The sequence below is a fragment of the Bombyx mori genome, chromosome 24 (assembly GCF_030269925.1).
Source record: "Bombyx mori chromosome 24, ASM3026992v2".
Taxonomy (NCBI): domain Eukaryota; kingdom Metazoa; phylum Arthropoda; class Insecta; order Lepidoptera; family Bombycidae; genus Bombyx; species Bombyx mori.
In genome coordinates this window covers 16,887,155-16,910,956 of record NC_085130.1, presented here as the reverse complement: position 1 = coordinate 16,910,956, position 23,802 = coordinate 16,887,155, and the positions used below count along the sequence as shown (strand labels likewise).

Genomic DNA, 23,802 nt, shown 5'->3' with positions numbered 1-23,802 from the left:
CGCCTGAAATCCGGATGTGGAATGAACTCGCCCCCACATTATTCCCGGACATGTCTTTTGCCAAAAGAGGCAGCGACTTTGCTGTGACCCTGGCGTTTTTGACGTGCACAAGTGATGGTGACCATGGGTCGCACCACCTTTGCCTACAGAGGCTTTAAAATAACGAAACACTAACTAGCCAAGCGAAGAGTTTGTTAAACAAAAAACCTAATTACCTTCTCCGTCGCCAGCGCAGATCTTGTCGCCATTAATGTACTCCCTGAACCCGGGAGGCGCCATGCCGATGCACCTATCTATGTCGATGTATGGCAAATCAACGACTTTCAGTATTTGCGAGGCGTTGCCGTTTTCCGAAGTCAAACCCCAACCGGCCACCTGAATTTGAAGATGTGAGTTGTGAACCTTGGGATCGAAGTCTCTCGAAGTTTTTTACTGGTGGTAGGACCTCTTGTGAGTCCGCCCGGGTAGGTACCACCGCCCTGCCTGTTTCTGCCGTGAAGCAGTAATGCGTTTCGGTTTAAAGGGTGGGGCAGCCGTTGTAACTATACTTGAGACCTTAGGACTTATATCTCAAGGTGGGTGGCGCATTAACGCTGTAGATGTGTATGGGCTCTAGTAACCACTTATCAACAGGTGGGCTGTGAGCTTCCCCACACATCTATGCAATAAAAAAAACCACATACCTTGCCCGGTTTCCCGTCTTGTAGTTGCTGCCTCTCAAAGCTGATGTCGAAGTCCAGACAGGCCGGCCTGACGTAGGTGCGGTACTCGATCCTTGTCGCCAGTATCACGATCGCTATGTCCTCTTGAAAGTTCGCCGTCCTCCCTTGGAATCTTATCGGGATTTTTATATCCCTCACCTGGACCAGACAATTCGTATTGGCCAAACAGACCCAAATTAAGCCCACGCCACAAATTGTGTATCGTATCGAAGCTGGTTTGCTTTTTTTTCTTACCTATTCTGATTCTTAGCCTTCAGAGGCTATTTCAGCGTAACCTTAACTAGTAGGTGAGCTCACGGTGCTCAAACCTGACGACGTTGCTAACACGAACCCTAGCATGAGCCGTGCTTCGCAGAATCTACCACCGGATCGGAACGCGACCCACTGAGAAGATCCGGCGAGAAACTCAGTAGGCTGTGTCTGTTGGTTAATTTACTCGCCGAGCTCTGACCGGTATTGCAATCGCAAGTTTTGATTGCTTCATGGCAGAAATAGGATTTTACTATCACTAGGAAATGCCGGTTTGCGATCTCAATGCGCTGGTGAAATGCTCAAAGAATTCGGCTGCAGAATCATTCGGCTTGCACTAAACAAACGGTAATAGATGTGGTGAGGCTGATTTAAAACCAGTACCAAACTCGAATTACGGGACAGTCAATTATAATTCAATGTCTTCAAGCACAAAAAAATGTATAAGGCCGCCAGGGTGTGTACCGTGATTCAATAAGCTGTCTATTCCTAAAATTCGCATATACTTTGGCTTGATCTTCTCTTTCGGTAGGTTGGCTTGGCTCCGCCCCTGGCATTGTTGAAGTCCATGGGCGACGGTAACCACTCACCATCAGGTACGGACCGTATGCTCGTCTGCCTACAAGGGCAATAAAAAAAATCTAAGCTTAAGAAACATAAGTGCTCATACCTATTCTTCAAACGAGGCTTGTGGAGAGTGCTTAACGGTAGGCAGTGGCTTGGCTCCGCCCCTATCATTGCTGAAGTCCATGGGCGACGGTAACCACTCACCATCAAATACGAGCCGTACGCTCGTCTGCCTATTAGAGCAAAAAAAAAGTACTCACATCCGATTTCTGGACGTCCAAGTCCTTCGGATTGTTCCAGGGTCTGTAAATCTTACCGACGGCAACGGCATAGTCAGTTGTGGGTAGCTGCTGGTTGAGGTTGCTCCAGAAGCAGTGAGCGGCTGTAATTATTGGGTACTGTCTCAGCAAACAAGTCTTACAAGTCGTCGTGGCCTAATGGATAAGACGTCCGATGCTTTCGTATCTAGCGACGACGTAACGGTGTTCGAATCCCGCTGGCGGGTACCAATTTTTCTAATGAAATACGTACTCAACAAATGTTCACGATTGGCTTCCACGGTGAAGGAATAGCATCGTGTGACAAAAATCAAACACCCGCAAAATTATAATTTGCGTAATTACTGGTGGTAGGACCTTTTTTGAGTTAGCGCGGGTAGGTACCAACACCCTGCCTATTTCTGCCGTGAAGCAGTAATGCGTTTCATAACGATACTGAGACTTTAGAACTTATGTCTCGAGGTACGTTTAGCATTTACGTCGCAGGTGTCTATGGGCTCCGGTCACCACTTAATACCCGGGTGGGCCGTGAGCTCGTCCACCCACCTAAGCAATTAAAAAAAAAACTTCCACCGAGCGGGTGATATTGCTCGGTAGACCGACGGTCCGAATGTTGTTGTTCGGAACTTGTATAATAATATATGCGAGCTTATCTTGAAAATGTCGTAAGCGAGATTCAGGCATCTCACATACAGTATAATAATGTAAATAGACATGCTTTAATAAAAACCGACTTCAAATAGAAAAAAAGAATATTCCAAAACAAATTAATATATAAAATACTATCTATACAAATATAAATCTACAGTAGTTTTTACGGATGTTCCGTTATAACTACTGAACCGTGCATCCGATTGACTTGAAACTTGGTATCCATGTAGAAAATACATGTACTTAATGGATAGGCTAATATTTATATGAGCGTTGGACTCCCTACACCAGTTGCGGGGGCGTTAATGATGAGAATCTTTGTGGGGGTGGAAAATAATAATGTATTAAATGCCCGGCTAAGCGGACGGGTACAGCTAGTCAGCTAGTAATATATCGACGCTTGAAAGGCAAACGTGACTAAGCGACAATAACTACTTTGTACATAAATGATAGGCAATAACCATATTCGATGCGCAAAAAATATATATTACTAGGTCTATTAAAATCATTTCAACCCTATAGCTAAATTCGTTATAATAGAATTTTTTTCTGGTATTTCTTATGTACATTTTAAATTAATTTCAACTTTAAATTAGTGTACTATAAAGTTCACGCATTGTCGCTTAGTCACGTTTGCCTTTCAAGCGTCGATATAAATCTAGTGGTTTTTAAGATGTTCCGTTATAACTATCCATTAGGCTAATATTTATATGAGTGTTGGACTCCCTAATAATAATGACAATAAATAATAATGTTAACTTTAAATGCCCAGCGAAGGGGGCGAGTACAGCTTGTAGGTACACACTAAAAACAATAATCATCGAAATCGGTTGGCGTGATATTGAGTTATTCATCTATTTGTCGCGCACGAACTTAATGCTAATTTAAGACAATTATATAGTTTTCTCATGGATACCATTATCAGAACTGGACTAAATTAAAAAATGGGACCACACGGGAAGCGTCAGCATTCTAATAAAAAAAAAGAATCATCAAAATCGATTCGCCGAGTCAAAAGTTACGAGGTGACAAACATAAAAAAAAAATTAGAACATACAGTCGAATTGAGAACCTCCTCCTTTTTTGAAGTCGGTTACAAAAACAAACGTAATAATTCTCACCTGATATGACGACGGTGGTGCTAACGAGAGATCCACCGCAGATCTGCATGTACGGTGTGCTAGTCTTCCTATATATGCCAGCATGCCAGGGTAGTTCTCCTCTTTTCGCTGATCTCCCGCCGAACACCAACTCTTCACCGTCAGGCGTGACTCTGCCGCATTCTAAAATGCATTGACATTGGTATAAGCCGCGCCAATAAACGAATCTAATGGCTCCTCTTTACAATTGGCCATGATGGGCGATTATAGAAACTCACGATAGTTTTTTTTTTTATGATTGAAAGATTACTGGTGGCCCTAAGGCCTTTCCAGTTTTACCAGGACAGGTGGACGAGCAAAGGCTCAGCCAGGAGGGGTGGGATTTGCTAACAACTGCCCGAGCTCCTCCGAAGGAGACCTAACAATTCAAGAGCAATTGCTTCGCGAATGAATCTACTACCGGATCGGAATCGCGACCCGCTGAGAAGATCCGGCGAGAAACTCAGCGGGCTGATACATGGGTTAGGTGGCACGTCGACCTCACTGTCGAGTTCGACGAGTACGGTAACCGGGGTCCCTAAACCTGCTCCTAGTGTTAGAGCTGAAGGCGTCTAATGCAAAGGTTATTGGATCTGATGGATCCGTAAGGACGTGACTCACGATAGTGTAGAGGGCATAAATGTGTGTGATCGGCCATCATCGCGTATGATCGTGGGCATTCGACGTTGTGTCGGTAGATCAAAGGAATGATGGCCCATGATTGTGTGAGCATCCACACCATCGCCGATTAGTCAGGATGTAGTTGTCTCAATTGTGTGTCAATTGTGTCGACTATAAAACTATGGTTGCGTGGACCTTGTTTTGTTCCGATTGATTGGCACACACACCCACCATCATCTCTTCCTCCATTTTGTTTATCATTATCGGTAGGCAGTGGCTTGGCTCTGTTCCTAGCATTGCTGAAGTCCATGGGCGACGGTAACAACTCATCATCATCAGGTGGACCATAAGCTCGTCTGTCTACAAGGGCAATAAAAAAATTTTTTTCACGATTCTTTTTTCGCGCACAATAATGAGCTAACTAAAAATATTGCCGCAGCCGCGATCTCCTCGATTTCCATCATCGATACCTAGACGTCTTAACATATCAGTAGACATTCAGTAAATGAACGTTGACGATTGTGTGAAGAGTTGCCCAATCATGGCGGCGATGATGGACGATCATTTGTTGGCCCATCATGGCCGATTGTGAAGAGGAGCCATAAAATGGCGGCGGCGATCATGCGCTCTCACTCTAAACTATTGCTGTCTTTAGTCGCACACGGCGCGTACTGAATGCAAAAAAAATATCAGTTCTGACTTTGTTCTTACACTGTCTTGACGTGTTCTGTTTTGTTTTCTCTCAAATTCTGTTGTTTTTGTTAAATTTGTTATTGTTATCGTTTTTTTTTTGTGTCACGTGTGTTAAATAATATGGCCTCTCACAAACGAGGAAAAGTCCTATTATATTATTGTTATAATTTTCTTTCTATCTTTTGTTTTTATTTGTTGACCCTACCATCTGTCAGTGCAGGTACACAGACGCCATTTTCGGTTCGTTTCCTTAGTAGCCGTTTATATTTGAAAATTGCGTGACGAATTCTGCAGCGAACATCTATTTAGCCTTTACCCAATCGACAATCCAGCCTTCGACAGTCTTACTGGTGGTAGGACGTCTTGTGAGTCCGCACGGGTAGGTACCACCGCGCTGCCTATTTCTGCCGTGAAGTAGTAATGCGTTTCGGTTTGAAGGGCGGGGCAGCCGTTGTAACTATACTGTAGGAGTGGGTAATATCGGTTTTGCCGCGTATCGAATCGTATCTATATATAGAGGATCAATATCGGATATTGAATCTATATATTTTCTGAATCTATATATTGATGGATGCTAGTAGATTTTCTCGATTCATGATATTTGAGATTTGAAACGATACGCTGATATAATATCGTAGTAGATATAGATTTAAGTCAACGTTATACGGTTGGTTTTCTGATATCAATTTATAATATGATCTTAAAGTAATAAAAAGAACATGAAATTAAAAATATCAAAAAAACTTTCCTTCATGCTTTTACCAGGATTAGGACTGGCTACATTATTTTCAGTTTTTAGTATTTTATGTCTTAATTTAAAATTACAAAATATACCAAAAGAGTGTAGATTTCAAAAGTTTAATACAATCACAAGAAATAAACTCAATTATTTGGATTCAACTAAAAATAGAAAAATGTGTATTTTAAAAATCAAACACAAAAAACTTTTAAGTATTTATAAACACTTGTCCAAAAATTCTAGTTCAAGGTCAAAGCGCGTGAAATTAAATTCAACGATGCAAATAGGCTATACTGCATTCAAGTTAGGGTCGAAAGTTGAAACTTCTTTCCTTAATTGTATCCTGCTGATACGCTAAGAATAATCTACAGACATATGGACTTAAATATAAGGTTTACAATTGTATGGATAATGCCTGTTTCTGTTTCATTCATCACATGATATCCCTATCGTGCGCTCGCTCACTCTGGCCGATTCGATACGAACCAAACGAATATTGCTGATATTGACGAATCGGTACGATATGCCGATGCGCATCACATCGAGCAATATCGTGTATCGGCTGATATCGAAATATAGATTTCGATTCACGAATCGGTCCGATATGGCGATGCGCATCACATCGAGCAATATCGTGTATCGGCTGATATCGATATATAGATTTCGTGCGGGGCGATATCGGATTCAACGATATTGCTGCGATATATAGATATTGAATCTATATACGATTTATATCACCCACTCCTACTATACTGAGACCTTAGAACTTACATACCAAGTTGGGTGGCGCATTTACGTTGTAGATGTCTATGGGCTCCGGTAACAACTTGACACCAGGTGCACTGTGAGGGTGTTCATGCAATCAGTATAGTACAGCAGGGGTTCCCAAACTTATTTTGTCTACAGCCCACTTTAAGAATAAATTATTTTTAACGCCCCCATTTTGTCACCTAAAAACCACTATAGCAAGAGCTCAGTCCGTGTCTAAAGAGTCCTCCTAGATGAAATTACAAATCGCCTCCCAAGCCTGTACATAACACCCCAATTTTTTTCTGGGTCTCTTACCGCCCCCCTTTAGGCCTGCAGTGCCCACAAGGGGGCGTTATCGCCCACTTTGGGAAAGGCTGAGTTACAGGTATCGAAATAGATATCGGTCTCTCTCTCTTTCTCCAACTAACTCTTTTTGAGAACACGGCAGCTCGGGACGCGACCACTGGTTCATTTTCCTCAAATTCTAAGCGAAGTTTATAGTTATGTGTGTTTTTTTTATTCCCCTCGTAGGCAGACGAGCATACGGCCCACCTGATAGTGAGTGTTCACCGTCCCCATGGACGTCAGCAATGCCAGAGGCAGATCCAATCCGCTGCCTACCGTACAATACTTTCCATTGAAGACACATATTATCGTCTCGAACTTTCTATTAGGGAATCTCACAGATAAAGAATCCGTAGCTAACATTAGTTTAATATTTAATACACACATTAGTTTTACGTTAAAACAAAATAATAGTTGTTCAAACGATTATTTTTAAATTAGTTAGTTAAAATTACGAAATGTTAAGAGGATGGAGGGTGAGGTAACAAAATTAAATCAAAATAATAAAAATAAAAAAAACAACGTTTTTTTCTTTTTAATTTTTAATTCAAAACGAATAAATACAATGTCATTAAGTTATACAAACACAATCCATCCTATTATCATTTAATTAATAAATAATTCTAGTAATACCCAAAAAGAGTCGACTACTGTGTTAAGTAGGTAATTAAATTAATAATTTTTAAAAATAAATATCCTTTTAGTAAAAACAGGACGAGTACAAAAATCGATAAATCGATATTAATTATTTTATAACGTTCAATTAAAACTGACTATGTTTTGGCACTGGCAACATTGACTTATTTGCTAAATCAGACACAGCTTATCTACGCAGGACGTCTGATTAAAGGGAATGTATTCTTTAGCTTTTGTGACTAAGAGCTCACTGATTTGTTTAAATAAACAACATTGTTTTAATATAGCTTTAGATTGACAACATTGTATTATTTTAAAATTTCTTTTTAAAATCCCCACTATTTACAGAGTGATTGTGAAAGTAATGAGCTAAAACTTCGAGTTACCGTGTCCGTAAGAAATTTTATTAAAAAAAAAACAAATGTCAAACGGATTTAAGCGTTCAGAGTTTCCTTTCTAGGTCTGGTCTTATTTTATACAAAATTTACAGTAATAAATGCAAAATATTTGATATTATGTCAGTAAGTTTTAGTAATAAAACATATCAAATGAATCTGTATGTCCGGATTGTTTCCGAAGCGGGCCTTAATTATTTAATTAAATTAATACGTGAAGCAAAAACTTTGTATCCCTTTTTACGAAAATTGCGCAGACGGAGGAGTATGAATTTTCTCACACTTATAGAGAACATAGAGAAGGAGTGCACAATGCTAATATTTTTTATAAATAATGCATAAAAGATACATTAAATCAATAAAGAAAACATTACACACACTACATACCATGTATTTGACGCACACACGCATGCATACTATTTATTGTCAAACTTTTCTTCTTGACGTCTGTGGTCAAATAGAAAATAGATTAAATATTGTTTGTCTTTATTAATATTTTTCTATAGTGTAGTCTTGGCGAAATTTGTGATTATGGAATTATAATAGTCTTTGAAAACAGAATCGTAATAGTGTACAAACTTATAATTTCAATTAATTATAGTCGAATGTCGACTACCGGGCGACCACTAATTTAACTAAAGGAAATATATTTCATCCTATTCTAACGTTCTCGTTAGAGAGAGATAGAGATATCAAGCAACAATGACGTCTATCAACAAAATTAGATTATTTTCATAACACAAATAAAATATCGTAAGATAAAATTATCTTCGGTAAACCTTGACCATAGAAACTTAAAAGTACTCGAAATTTTAGAGATGGCAACCTAAATATATGATTTACTATTTATTACATAGATGTTCGCTTTTTTTTTGTAAATATTACATTTTAGTATACAATAATAGTAACTTTCTGATACAGAGTACGTATTGCGTTGAAACAGTATTTATTTAACTAAAAAAAATATTCAATACTGTTGTATTCTTTGGCGAGAATTAGGAAGAATATGTATTAATTAATTTTAATAGTATGTTTTTATTATTATATTCTGTTGTAAGCAATCCGTTCTCAAAACAAATTAGCTAATATTTAACGTAAAAATATTCGTTTGCCCTTATATGTACTTATTGCTTCGTAATTCATGAACCCGCAACGGTAGTTGAAGTCACACGAGTGCGTTGACCTCGCGTTGGCTAAATTTAAACTTATTACATTGCTCGCTGCCAGATCCGCGCTAATTTAGGCCGTTAACGTCTCAAATGCTAACAGCACGTCTTTCGCGTCTTACCTACGATTTCCTTACACCATTAAATATAGAAAATTATTTCGAGGCTATTTGGTTTAAGCAACATTTCTCTTTGTAATTAAAGGAGATTTTTATTTGGTATCAGCATCGCCAGTTCGAATGTTTTTAATTAAACTTCAATTAAGTTTAGTCCATTAGAATAATCCGAATAGCTTTTTTTCGGTCCGGGGGGGGGGGGCGAACCTCCTACGAGGTCCCCGCGTCTAGGGGGCGCGCGGGGTATTGGAACTGGTCCGCGACTGCGGGCTCAAGGATGTTATCAGGGCCCTACCCACTAAACGACTCCCCTGCACTCATCGCCCAAGCGTCCGATCCCCTCCGAGGTCAGAACCCGAATGAGGTAAGGGGGTTGCCGCGGTCAACACTACGACCAGACAGCGTAGCTCATCCCAAGGACGCCCAGCCGACAGAGCCTTCGAGGCGAATCGAAGGCTCTAGAACGTCAGCCGTCTCGGTATCCATTCGAATAGCTAAAGAAGCTTTTTATTTATTAACGACTAGCTGACTCGCCAGACTTCGTAGTGCCTCAATCGACAAATAAAATACCTAAACTTTTGTATAAAATAAACCTAAAACAAACAAAAGGGATAAAAGACTATTTGGGTTAAGAGACATTTAACGCTTAACACGCGGCATTTATCTTTGCATTAGGTGCGTTTTATTAGGTACTAGCTGACCCGGCAGACTTCGTAGTGCCTCGACCGATAAATAAAAGACCTAAACTATTGAATAAAATAGACTTAAAACAAACAAAAGGAATTCGTCCGACGGGGGACATATCATAGGAAAAACAAAATTGTGTTCTTTTTATTGAAATCCGAGAATTTTCATATTTATCTACCTTTTAAACCTTCTCTGGACTTTCACAAATAATTCAAGACCAAAATTAGCCAAATCGGTCCAGCCGTTTTAGCGAGACTAACGAACAGCAATTCATTTTTATAGATATATATATATATATTTTCCAAATTTTAAACTTTAAATGGCTCTTCTACAAACTCGCAAAAAGGCCGCTTAAACCAAACAACAGCTTTCACCTATCGAATTGTATTAATCTCTAAAATATATTTTATCTTTCGTTGAATTAACAAAGTCTACCATAAGGGGCTTAACTTTCTTATTTACTTTAGCGGGGGCGATCCTCCAATCTCCCTCGTCTATATCAAATTCGTGATCATTCTCGTCGTCACCTTTGCCATCGCCTTTGCCAATAACATCACCGTTGTCACCTTTGCTATCATCACCTTTGCCAATACCGGCCCCGACGCTGACCGTATACTCCAGATTGCTTATGTAAATTTCGACTTTATCTTTTATCAGTACGGTCACGTTTGTACCGTTTCTGGACAAACCTGGAGTGCATGTGGCCACGTAGTCCCAGTTCCCCTCGATGCACCGCATGTAGCCGAGCGGCACGGTCGAGTAATAGTTGGGGGACCTGCACTGCGGCTGGACTATTGTGCCGGTCGGCTCCAGGGAGCCGCAGGGTCTGGTACCCTCGTTACCATTGGTGAGCAGACATTTGTACTCGACGCTAGCATGACTGTTGAGCGTGCAGAAACCTACGGGAGAAGGTTCTGGATTAAATTTCATAACCGAATTTCAAAAAAGGGGGGTGGATGGGTATTTTTTAATACGCTTTTTATTAGCTTCAGACGTATGTTTTATTTTATTTTTTTATTGCCCTTGTAGGCAGACGAGCATACGACCCACCTGATGGTGAGTGGTTACCGTCGCCCATGGACTTCAGCAATGCCAGGGGCAGAGCCAAGCCGCTGCCTACCGCTTAATACTCTCCACAAGCCTCGTTTGAAGAAGGACATGTCATAGCGCTCGGGGAACACCGTGGAGGGAGCTCATTCCATAGCCGGATGGTGCGTGGCAAAAAAGACCTCTGAAAACGCACTGTGGAAGAATGCAGTGGCTCCAGGTAGTATGGATAAACTCTACTCCGGTGGCGGGCGGTGCGATAGTAAAAACGAGATGCGAGAAAAAAACAAGATATAAATATTAAGCACTAAAAAAATGAGCAAATACAGCTGTTCGTAAAACGAATGTTTGCTCGATGCGGGAAACCTACAGCCCTCAGCCAGCGATGTAAAAGTACTAATTACTGCGAGACCTTTAGTACTAGAATGAACTTTACTACTAGAATGGACTTTACTACTACAGTGAGGCACTAACTACTGCGAGACCGAGTCGGTCGATATTAGAATGGACTTTAGTACTAGAATGAACTTTACTACTAGAATGGACTTAACTACTAGGATGGACTTTACTACTAAAATTGACATTACGACTACAATTGACTTTACTACTAGAATGGTCTTTACTACCAGAATTGACTTTACTACTAGAATGGAACTTACTACTAGAATGGACTTTACTACTATACCATTGATCACCACAGTAATGTCTCGGCGTGGTAGTTAGGGGCAGCAACTAGAATACTCACGGACGCACTGAGGCAGCTTGTCCGACCACCACCCGTTCAAGCAGAAGACGTCGTTCCTGCCCATCACGCCGTACCCCGGCTTGCAGGTCACGTTCACTTGGATCGAGTCGAAGGTCTGGCCGGGAGTAGCGTTCGGCGTGTTCAGGACCACGTACGAGCCGTGAGCTGGGTACTGGGGCAGGACGCATCCGCCTGATGCTGAAGGCCTGTGAACATCACGACGGTATCATGCCGTGTAGTAAAAATCAAACCCGCAAGATTATAATTTGCGTAATTACTGGTGGTAGGCGGTGTTGTGAGTACGCGCGAGTAGATACCACCGCCCTGCCTGTTTCTGCCGTGAAGCAGTAATGCGTTTCGATTTGAAGGGCGGGGCAGCCGTTGTAATTATACTGAGACCTTAGAACTCATATCTCAAGGTGGGTAGCGGCATTTACGTTGTAGATGTCTGTGAGTTTCAAGCCGCATCTTTTGAGTGGGTCGCGTTTCCGATCCGGTGGTAGATTCTTCGAAGCACTGCTCTTGCTAGGGCTAGTGATAGCAACGCCTCCAGGTTTGAGCCCTGAGAGCTCACCTACACGTTAAGGTTACTCATCTCTCTCAAGGATAAAAAGGAGACGAGGGGATCATCTCGAATAATTCCTCAGAGCATTCCCCATGGAACATACGGTATAAAAGACAGAGAGAACCGAAGTCCCTCCGTAGACCTAGGCTGTTTATAATAAGGCAACACCTACTTTTGCGTCGGCTTCCCGGACAGGACTCTATCACAGAGCTCGTCCGACTCATCCGAGCCGTCAGCGCATTCTTTTATCTGTAAAATAAAGAGATCTTTTTTTATTATTGCTAAGCTGATAGCCTTGAGAGGCTATTTCAGCGTAACCTTAACTAGTAGTTGAGCTCACGGGGCTCAAACCTGATGACGTTGCTAACACGAACCCTAGCAAGAGTCGTGCTTCGCAGAATCTACCACCGGATCGGAAACGCAACCCACTGAGAAGACCCGGCGAGAAACTCAGTGGGCTGTGTCTGAGGGTTAGTTTACTCGTCAAGCCCTTCGTCGCAAGCGACGGGTTCGACGAGAACGATGACCGATGCTTTGGTACCTAAAAGCAGCGTTAATGGATCGCGAGGATCCGTAATGACGTGCTTAGGGCGACGTCGACTGCTTTCCATTCTGTCCGCAGGATCGAGAATGAGAAAATAATCATTGCGTGCTGTAGGTAGAGTCCAGTAGAGTAGTACTTAGAGTGGAGGGGTGCGGAGGATAGGGGAGGGAGAAGGGGGCGGAGTGCAGTGGACACTACCGATAGCGGTATGTTGGCAGCTAACAATAAAAGGTATAGAGAGAGATTTTTCGTTACGTGACGATTTTTATCACGGCAAGACAACTATTTTAGGGCAAACCAGACGGTCGTAGAAGTCGTGGCGGGCCCAAACTCCGATGGTTAGATGGCATGGACCAGGCTTTACACTTGTTCATTATCTATACATATAAATAAAATTGGAGTGTCTGTTTGTAATATTGAAATAACCGCTTTTTACTATATGCAAATGAATATATTATATACGGTACACACACCAAAATTACATTTTTTGTCTGTCTGTCTGTTTGTCTGTTTGTTCCGGCTAATCTCTGGAACGGGCTGGACCGATTTTGACGAGACTTTCACTGATAGGTAGCAGCTGGATGATATAAGGGGTAACTTAGGATACTTTGCTTAGATAAGTTTCGTCCCGCGGCGTCAGCCGCGGTATGTCAGTAACCGCGGCTAACATCGCGGAACTCAGCTATCAATAATAAAATAATTTAATGTTTCCGCAGCGAAGCAAGGGCGGGTCGCTAGTTAAAAATAACTTTTTTTTTTTTGCTTAGATGGTTGGACGAGCTCAAAGCCCACCTGGTGCTAAGTGGTTACTGGATCCCATAGACATCTACAACGTAAATGCCGCCACCCACCTTGAGTTATAAGTTCTACGGTCTCAAGTACAGTTACAACGGCTGCCCCGCGCTTCAAACCGAAACGCATTACGGCTTCACGGCAGAAACAGGCAGGAGAGGTCCTACCACCAGTTCTTTATTTAAAGAAGATTTAAAGAGTTAACGAGACGCTCACCCCGTTACAGTCTGATCCGGCGTCTACGCAAGCTCCATACGCGCACTGGAACAAGTACGCCGGGCACGTCCTGCCCGCGCACGCCTGGACCGTCTCGTCAGACCCGTCCGGGCAGTCGGCTACGCCGTCACAGAACGCGGTGGCCGGTATAACGTTACCGTCAGCACACTTGAACTTGTCTCTGCGGATGTAGGGCCCAAATAAAACGAAATTGTTATATGTATTGTGCTTTTGAGAGAGCCTTGAGAGGCTGTGTCAGCGTAACCTGACGACGTTGCTAACACTGGCCCTAGCAAGAGCGGTGCTTCGCAGAATCTACCGCCGGATCGGAAACGCGACCCACTGTGACGATTTTTCTTTTTTTTTATTGCTTAGATGGGTGGACGAGCTCACAGCCTCTGAAGCCCATAGACATCTAAAACGTAAATGCGCCATCCACCTTGAGATATAAGTTCTAAGGTCTCAAGTATAGTTACAACGGCTGCTCCACCCTCCAACCGAAACGCATTACTGCTTCACGGCAGAATTTAGCAGGGTGGTGGTATCTACCCGTGCCGACTCACAAGAGGTCCTACCATCAGTAATTATGCAAATTATAACTTTTGCGGGTTTGATTTTTATAACACGATGTTATTCCTTCACCGTGGAAGTCAATCGTGAACATTTGTTGAGTACGTTTTCATTAGAAAAATTGGTACCCGCTTAAGATTCGAACACCGGTGCATCATCACTCAACACGAATGCAGCGGACGTCTTATCCTATAGGCCACGACGACTTCGATACCATAATAAATTATTTCAAGTCATTTTTTAAGCCATATTTTTTACTTTGCTCTTAAATATTACGTCTCACTCCGACGTACCCTATATATTTATTTATTTATATACGAAATTCCGTAGGCGTCCCGCTTTGACACAAAAAAAACATGGTCACGTTAGTCATACCTCAAGTTCGTCGCGTCCGCGACCTCATTCCCCCGACACTGAGGTAGCAGCTCATCAGAGTTATCGGCGCACTCCTGGATTCCGTTGCAGGGCGCCGTACCATCCACGCACGCGCCATACGTACAGCGGAACCAATTGCTCTGGCATCTGGACATTAATGGGAACGCTAAATCACGTGGAAGGAAAGAGAAGTCGAGGAATATCGCCAACCAGGTGGACGGACATTGTCAAAGAGGCCACAAACACCAGCGTCCCGGGCGGCATTAAGCAGGCCGAATGCAGGCAACATTGGAGGAACCTGCTGCAAAAACTAGACCAAGGTGGTCACGACCCTCAGTAATGAGGAAGCGACGAAGAAGAAGAAGAAGAAATGACCCCTAACTACAATACCAGAGTTTTTTTGTTGTTGCTTAGATTGACGGACGAGCGCACAGCCCACCTGGTGTTCAGTGGTTACCGGAGCCCATAGACATCTACAACGTAAATGCGCCACCCACCTTGAGATATAAATTCTAAGGTCTCAATATAGTTACAACGGCTACCCCACCCTTCAAACCAAAACGCATTACTGCTTCAGGGCAGAAATAGACATAGATAGATAGATAGGTGGTACCAACCCGTGCGGACTCGCAAGACGTTCTACCACCAGTAAAGAACAGTGGAACCGGTTTTCATTTTGGGCCCAACACTAAAATTATGGCTTAGAGCGTGTTACCGTTCAATTCTCCAGGGTTACAGAGCTGCCTGTGTCAATATATGTTCGGTAAATTGCTGTTGCCGTATAAAATATTTATACAAATTTAAGATTCCCTGTTCTATAGGTACCAGAGACTGATAAAAACACTTAAGTTATGCTCCTCACGAGCAATCGCCACTTCTCCCGGTTTGTGGTGAGTCTGGTACATATGCAAACAACCACCAGCTGCCTTGACTTGGTTGGTCCATCGCATGGGCAACCTTCCACGTGGTCTGGTGCCTTCTTTTTTTTTCTGCCTAAGCTGAGAGTCTTGAGAGGCTATTTCAGCGTAACTTTAACTAGTAGGTGAGCTCACGGGGCTCAAACCTGACGTCGTTGCTAACACGAACCCTAGCAAGAGCAGTGCTTCGCAGAATCTACCACCGGATCGGAAACGCGACCCACTGAGAAGATCCGGCGAGGAACTCAGTGGGCTGTGTCTGTGGGTTAATTTACTCGTCGAGCCCTTCGTCGCAAGCGACGGGTTCGACGAGAACGATGACCGGTGCTTGAGGTACCTAAAAGCACCGTTAGTGGATCGGGAGGATCCGAAATGACGTGTTTGGGGCGACGTCGACTGCTTTCCATTCTGTATCCGCAGGATCGGGAATGTGGTGCCTTCTATTGCTCGTGAGGCGCATAACATCTGCCCACAGCAATGATACCGAATGACGATCACGACCGCTCTGACAAGAGTTATACGACAAAAGAGAAAGAGAGCAAACGAACGGGCATACGGCCCATATGATGGCGAGTGGTTTCCGTCGCCCATGGTCATCAGCAACGCCAGAGACAGAGCCAAGCCGCTGCCTACCGATATTAAGAGATGTTTAAACTCACGTGGTCTTCCCGCAAAGCGCATGGGTTTCGTCGCTCGAATCCGGACAGTCGACGACGCCGTCGCACTTGCCGTCGAACGAGATGCACGTACCGTCGCGGCAACGCCACTCCGACTTCCTAACCAAGAACGCGCAAAAAGAAAACATGAGTTCTTTAACGTTCTCGATAGCGTAAAAGTTAACGCAATTTTTTATGGTTTTATTTTTATTTTTAAAATTTTTTTATTGCCTTAATGGGTATATGGGGTATATGGGACGAGCTTACAGCCGACCTGGTGTTAAGTGGTTACTGGAGCCTATAGACATCTACAACGTAAATGCGCCACTCACCTTGAGATATAAGTTCTAAGGTCTCAGTATAGTTACAACGGCTGCCCCAGCCTTCAAACCGAAAAGCATTATTGCTTCACGGCAGAAATAGGCAGGGCGGTGGTACCTACCCGTGCGGACTCACAAGAGGTCCTACCAACAGTAAGTATGCAAATTATAATTTTGCGGGTTTCATTTTTATTACACGATGGATTATACCTTCACCGTGGAAGTCAATCGTGAACATTTGCTAAGTACGTATTTTGGTTTGAAAAATTGGTACCCGCTTGCGGGATTCGAACAACAGTGCATCGCTACATACGAATGCACCGGACGTCTTATCCTTTAGGCCACGACGACTTCAGAGTTTGGAATTGGAACGTTTGTTTACGTTTGCCGCTAGGGGCGGTGTTTCAACCGCATACGAAACTGAGTTAACTTTTACGCTATCGAGAACGTTATAAAACTCGCACTAAGCACACACACTCAGGTCTTTTGTTGATCATCGAAGACATGCTATGTGCGCCTTGGCCCTTGATAGATATGGCGATAAAGTCATGACGCCATCTGTGGTTGTATTCATAGATATGTCTAACGGGACTTTTTGGCGGGAACGCGAGGAGTAAAGTTGTGTGATTTGTTTTATTTTGTCTATTTAGTGTTTCTTCAGGTTTAAATGTGTCATAACGGTGGTTTATTAACTGTTTAATATCTGTGAAAGTGCACAAATGTGGAAACATGAAACAAAGTCGCTGGACGTAAGTAACATCTCGGGATCCTCCAAAAAGTCCACTGAAAAAATCTCAGTAAATGACTAAGATTATATTTCATCCCATATCATCTCACCTCATTTCATTTTATTTCATCCCAGTTGATCATCATCATCATCATCAGCCTTTATCTGCCCACTGCTGGACATAGGCCTTCACCAATACCTTCCACATAGTTGATCAATGTCTCAAATGAATCCTCTTCATTTCATTTCATTTCATTTCACTCCATATTATAATTTTTCATAAAAATATGAATTTATATTAAAATAAGACATGACTTAAAGGTCTTAGTTACCAGGTCATAAAATCCCCTAATTTTTTTTTATGTCAAACGCTATGTCAAAGTTGATTGGGCAGTCAAGCCCTTTGACTGTCGTGTAAGTCATCGGTGCCCTACGCGGCGCACTGAAGTAATTACGTCGATTTCTGTTGGATAATTTGCTAAACTAGCCTTAGCAAGAGCAGTGCTTCGCAGAGTCTACCACTGGATCGGAATCGCGACCCACTGAGAAAATCCGGCGAGAAACTCAGTGGGCTGTGTCTATGGGTTAATTTACTCGCCGAGCCCTTCGTCGTAATCGACAAGCACATCTTTCAAACTGAAACGCATTACTACTTCACAGCAGATATAGGCAGGGTAGTTGAGGATACCTACCTGCTTACAAGATATGCCCTACCAGTTAGTAGTAACTATTCCGTGGCCACAAAACGATCACTTACTTGCAATTAGAAGTCTGTCTACGCCGTCTAGAGCTATGCAATCCAAATTTTGCGGGTCTGGAAGGTTAACATTAATAATATAATAAAAACATGTTCATATAGTTTGTACGTGTTAAACACGCTCCGTTTAGCGTTTTTTTTTATTGCTAAGATAGTTGGACAAGCTCACAGCCCACCTGGTGTTAAGTGATTACTGGAGCCCATAGACATCAACCATGTCCAATACCGTCTTTACCATAAGGGCACACGGGGCCCGTGCCCAGGGCCCCCATTCTCAGGGGGCCTCGAAAGATCGACAATTTTTCTCACACGTTTATTCTCAAAACATTTTTGTCGGGCACATTACACTTTTTTCACAAATCAGTAATCGGAAGGTATATATATACAAGGCATATACTATGCCTATAATAGAAGATTTTGCTCAACAGAAATCCCGAAAGAAACCGTTATCGAAATCGTACCCAAAAAACCAGCAGCATTCTAATATCATTAATGACATATTATATCATACTGTATTTGATTACCTATAATAAATGGTCTCAAACTCAGTAAAAAAATGTTATTATAATTCGCTTTTTTTACTTTCCAAAAGGGCCTCAAATTCTTGTGTGCCCAAAGGCCCCATCCTAGTTTAAGACGTCCCTGACCATGTCAATGCCGCCGCCCATCTTGAAACATGAAGTCTAAAGTCTCAAATTTTCAGTACAACGTCTGCCCCACTCTTCAACCTAAAACATCTGACTGCTTCACGGCAGAAACAGGCAAGGTAGTGGTACCCAACCGTGCGGACTCACAAGACGTTCTACCACCCGTAATAATCTATCAAGTGCACTTACATTTCGTAGCAGACAGTCTCATCTTCGGCACCAGAACAATCCTCTATGCCGTTGCAGACTCTGTCGATGCTCACGCAGCCCCCATCTCCGCATTCAAACTCGTTGTAGCTGTAAAATGAAATGTTAAGCTCAAAGCTCAAGGCTAAGAAGAGCTAAGGGTATTGAACCACGGTTTTGCCAACGGGCTTTTACTGATCGTCCTCCTCCGTGCGTCGTGTTCCTCAGTGCCGACAGTCGTAACCTTTACGGAGCACTGTTATTAGGACTATGTTCCTCCATTCATTCCTGTCGTCCGCGCAGTGGATAGCGACATTGATGCTGGAGTCCAAAGTCGTCTTAATCTGCTCGGACCAGCGCATGGAACTACGCCCCCAGACCTCTTTCCTTCCACTTTGCCGGTGATGAGTCTTTCGAAATTGTCGTCCTTTTGTCTTCGCAACGTGACCGAAAAAGCGGTGGAGAGTCTTGTGGAGACGCCTAGTTCTTCCACGATTGATGCGTTTGTCCGATGTGCCATCCAAGGAATTCGCAGCATTTTTCTCGAGCACCAAATCTCAAGCGCGTTGACCCGACTTCGATCAGCCTTCTTTAGAGTCCATACTGATCGATTTTTTTTTATTTTTTTTTTATTTCTTAGATTGGTGGACGAACTCACAGCCCACCTGGTGTTAAGTGGTTATTGGAGCCCATAGACTTCTATGTCGTAAATGCGTCACCCACCTTGAGACATTACTGCTTCACGGCAGAAATAGGCAGGGCGGTGGTACCTACCCGCGCGGACTCACAAGAGGTCCTACCAACATTAATTACGCAAATTGTAATTTTGCGGGTTTGATTTTTATTACACAATGTTATTCCTTCATCGTGGAAGTCAATCGTTAATATTTGTGAAGTACGTATTTCATTAGAAAAATTTGTACCCGCCTGCGGGATTCGAACACCGGTGCATCGCTAGATACAAATGCACCGGACCTCTTATCCTTTAGGCCACGACGACTTCAAAATGTCGTTAAAATGGTCGTCGCCTTTTTAGTGTGTACTATAAATACAATAATGTCCACGGTAGCGCGGTCTCCGTCAATGTTCCTTCGGGGTTGTCCGATTGCGCTGAACTAATTTTAATTGAAATAGATGTTTTTTCTAATTGTCTCACAACTTACAGGAAAAATCTGTCACGGATCATCTCCCAATTAAATATAAATTAATCTTAAGCAATGAATGAAATGTAATCAAATCTTAGCTGTATATTTTTTTTATTTTTGATGATAATGCACTGTCTATTGCACCTATGTATAATTGAGGTGACATCTGCCATGAACTTTTGTCAATTGTTCAATGTTTTGTATTGATGATCACTTTGTTGGTGCAACTTAATAAATAAATAAAAATAAATCTCACCTGCACGAGCTGTCGTATGGATTGGTGATCTTCGTCAGGACAGAAGACGTTACTGAAAAGAGACAATATTCATTAATTGACCGATTCCTATGTAAGGTTTTACGGGATCTTGCCCAGTTAAAGAATTTGAAACACAGATATGCTGACTACGACTTGAACATGAACCTGGATTCTGTGGTACAGTATACAGAGTCACTGATACCCCGTAATTTTACTATGTTGTTGTTGTTGTTGTAGTCCTAGGGTACCCCGCTGGTACATAGGGCCCTCACAAGTGGTCTCCACTTTACCCTGTCTTGCGCTTGCTCCTTGACATCACTCCAGGTCACGTTGGCAGTCCTCATCTCATTCTCCACGGTGCGTCGCCAAGTGTGATGTGTGTGAGGTGTGAGACATTGACATGAGACATCGCGCAAGACATTGCTCATCGGAAATGGCGTTGGATAGGACACACTCTAAGGCGCAGCGGAGTCAACGCAGCATCAATCGCGTTTGAGTGGCAACCGCTAGGCAGGAGAAGACCTGGTCGCCCTGTACAATTTTACTATGGTTCGCAATAATAGACCAGGTCGTTGATATCTTATAGATTTTAGTGAGCTTCTGATCCTTTGAACTCGTGATTCGAAAATTTTATTGTTGTTTTATTTTATTGTTGTTTAATTTTATTGTTGTTGTTTCATTTCATGCCATGTTTCATATTAATCAACTTCATTTCATTTCATAACATGATTTTTCATATAAAATAAGACTTGACCTAAAGGTCTAAGTTACCAGTTCGTAAAATCGCTTTAAAAAAAAACAGCGGCACGAATGAATTCACTTACTATCGTTTCGCAATCGGATCGTGACGTTCTCGAAACTCTAAACTTATACTCGCATAATCGAAAGCACGAAAATTATTTTGACATGCGGTAACGTAAATCTCGAAGGCTGTCTGGCTATCGAGTACTACCCTCTAATGCAGCGGTTCCCAAGCTTATTTTATCTACTGCCCACTTCGAGAATAAATTATTTTTTAGCGCCCCCATTTTTTCACCTACTCAAAAACCACCACAGCGAGAGCTCAGTCGGCGTCTAAGAGTCCTCCTAGATGAAATTACAAATCGCCTCTCAAGCCTCAACACAACGACCCCTTTAGGCCTGTAGTGCCCACAAGGGGGCGTCATCGCCCACTTTGGAAAAGGCTGCTCTTATATAATCCATTTTCGTAACGAGAACTCGATACATTCGCACTAAGAATTCGATAGATTTTCGTGTTTGACGTACAGTTCCTCAGAGTTTCGCTTAGTCCCAACACGCTTACGTTCATCACCAATAGATGTCGCTACGAGTAATTTTGAATCGCACCATCGTTGCGTTCCATCGCTTTGTATGAGTAGCAGGCCTTTAACAGCAGACGTGCCTACGCTTGTTATACCATGTGCTAGATATGTAGTTTGCACAACTTTTTTTGACCACGTCCGATTCGCTAATGGGTCACGTGGTTTTAGGGATATTACCTAAGCTGAAAGCCTTGAGAGGCTATTTCAGCGTAATCTTAACTAGTAGATTAGCTCACGGGGCTCAAACCTGACGACGTTGCAACACGAACCCTAGCAAGAGCCGTGCTTCGCAGAATCTACCACCGGATCGGAAACGCGACCCGCTGAGAAGATCCGGCCAGAAACTCAGTGGGCTGTGTCTGTGGGTTAATTTACTCATCGAGCCCTTCGTCACAAGCGACGGGTTCGACAAGAACGATGACCGGTGCTTGAGGTACCTAAAAGCTCCGTTAGTGGATCGGGAGGATCCGATATGACATGTTTGGGGCGACGTCGACTGCTTTCCATTCTGTCCGCAGGATCGGGAATGAAGGGGGATTTATGAAAACTGGAGAAAAATTACTGGAGACTAAAATCGTCTGCGTTGCAAAGCCCTAGTGGCGGCGTTGACGTTGCTGATGTCTACGGGCCTCAGCGATCGCTTAGCACCAGACGCGCTGTGACCTAGTTCGCCCGTCTCTAAAGAAGATAAATAATTCCACACCATTACTCTATTACGAGTAATAATAGATTTCCCAACGTTTTTGAGATTACTTAGAATCTAGACAAATGTTTCCTTGTGAATTTCAATAAAACAGTCCGTAGGTAATTCCCCGTTAGGTTTTTACCATTTATTCTTTGTTATGCGTCACAATACCTCTCAGAAGCGGAAAGTCGTATGTGTTTTTAATAATGATTTCAATTAAATTAATTAATACAGTGGGCTAATGTGCGACTTTTTTAACGTTCTCGATAGCGTAAAAGTTAACTCAAATATGCATGCAGTTGGAACAGCGCCCCTAGCGGCAAATGTAGGGAAACGCTACAACTCCATACAAAATTGAGTTAACTTTATACTTTACTAGCCGTACCGCTTTGCTGGGCATTTAAAATTATTATTTTGTGAAGGAGTTTTCTCTCGAGTTCTTGACTCGGTTTAGTTCCTAGCTCCCGCCCTGAAACCTTCAGGGAAGAGGAGGTTCGGACTCCCTTGAATTTATGAAAACTGTATTACCCAAAACTTTACTTATTATTGTGCATGTGTGTATGGCTGCTTGTTTTTGTATTATGTGTATGTTTATATTTGCTTCCAGTTTGTTTATGTATCTATGTATACTTTTTGCCACTACGCCTGTTGCGCCTATTACTATGGGGATGGTTTCTGTGTGTGTATTCCAGAGTCGTGTTAGTTCTACTTTTAAGGGGTGATATTTACTAAGTTTTCCAGTTCTTTTGGTCCTATATTGTAGTCAGATGGTACAGTTACATCTATTAAGTAGGTTTTATTTTCTGTTATGTATATTATGTCTGGTCTATTGTGCTTTATTGTAACGTCCGTCTGCACTGGTATCTCCCACATTAGCTTCGCGGAGCTGTTTTCTTTTATCTGAGGTTGAGTCAAATTCACCTTCCACCATAGCGAGTCTAATTCAAAATTGTGTTTTCTTCCTATTGCCCACCAAATATACTTTACTATGTTGTTATGTCTGTTCACATAGTAAGTGCCGGCCAGTTTTTCACATCCCGAGATTATATGCTCTATGGACTCGTCTTTTGCTAGGCATAGGCGACACTTACCATCGACAGATTTCTTTAGAATATCTCTTTCTATTTGTCTCGTAATTACTGCCTGATCTTGTATAGCGAATACCGAAGATTCTAACGTGGGGGACACGATTTATTTCTTAAGCCAGCGGAACGAATACTCTCGATCTATATTACCCTTCTCTATAACGGACCTACGGAATAGTCCATGTAGCGGTTTCTCTTTCCATTTACTGATGCCAGTCTTTATTACTGCTTTCTTAATTTCAGTATCGGTGTAGTTTCTGTTTTCTGTTAATTCTATTCTTACTGCATTATTTTTACCATCTTTGTGTATTGAATGTTTATCTCTATGTTTATCGTGTTTAACTATTGCTTTTATGATTTGGTCCTGTTCATTGTTTAAATATTGTCTAAATTTAATAATCTGAGTTTTGTGTAACATTTCTATATTTATAAGTCCTCTGCCTCCTTCTTCTATGGGTAAATAGAGTCTTTCGATATCCGCTTTTTGTTGT

At 42.3% G+C, this 23,802-nt stretch overlaps 1 protein-coding gene across 1 annotated transcript in view; it reads right to left on the bottom strand.

The window, feature by feature from the left end:
* LOC101746626 (modular serine protease) overlaps positions 1–23,802 on the bottom strand; it is a 29,312-nt gene that overhangs the window by 1,593 nt on the left and 3,917 nt on the right. The window contains exons 2-14 of the mRNA XM_038019869.2: positions 20,220–20,271; positions 18,822–18,929; positions 17,986–18,042; positions 16,185–16,301; positions 14,609–14,755; positions 13,664–13,844; positions 12,284–12,360; positions 11,547–11,752; positions 10,444–10,653; positions 3,589–3,750; positions 1,799–1,920; positions 684–860; positions 216–375 (exon numbers count right to left, since the gene is read on the bottom strand). Of these exons, the coding sequence (XP_037875797.1) occupies positions 216–375; positions 684–860; positions 1,799–1,920; positions 3,589–3,750; positions 10,444–10,653; positions 11,547–11,752; positions 12,284–12,360; positions 13,664–13,844; positions 14,609–14,755; positions 16,185–16,301; positions 17,986–18,042; positions 18,822–18,929; positions 20,220–20,271 (1,776 nt within the window). The remainder of the gene's footprint in view (positions 1–215; positions 376–683; positions 861–1,798; positions 1,921–3,588; positions 3,751–10,443; positions 10,654–11,546; positions 11,753–12,283; positions 12,361–13,663; positions 13,845–14,608; positions 14,756–16,184; positions 16,302–17,985; positions 18,043–18,821; positions 18,930–20,219; positions 20,272–23,802) is intronic.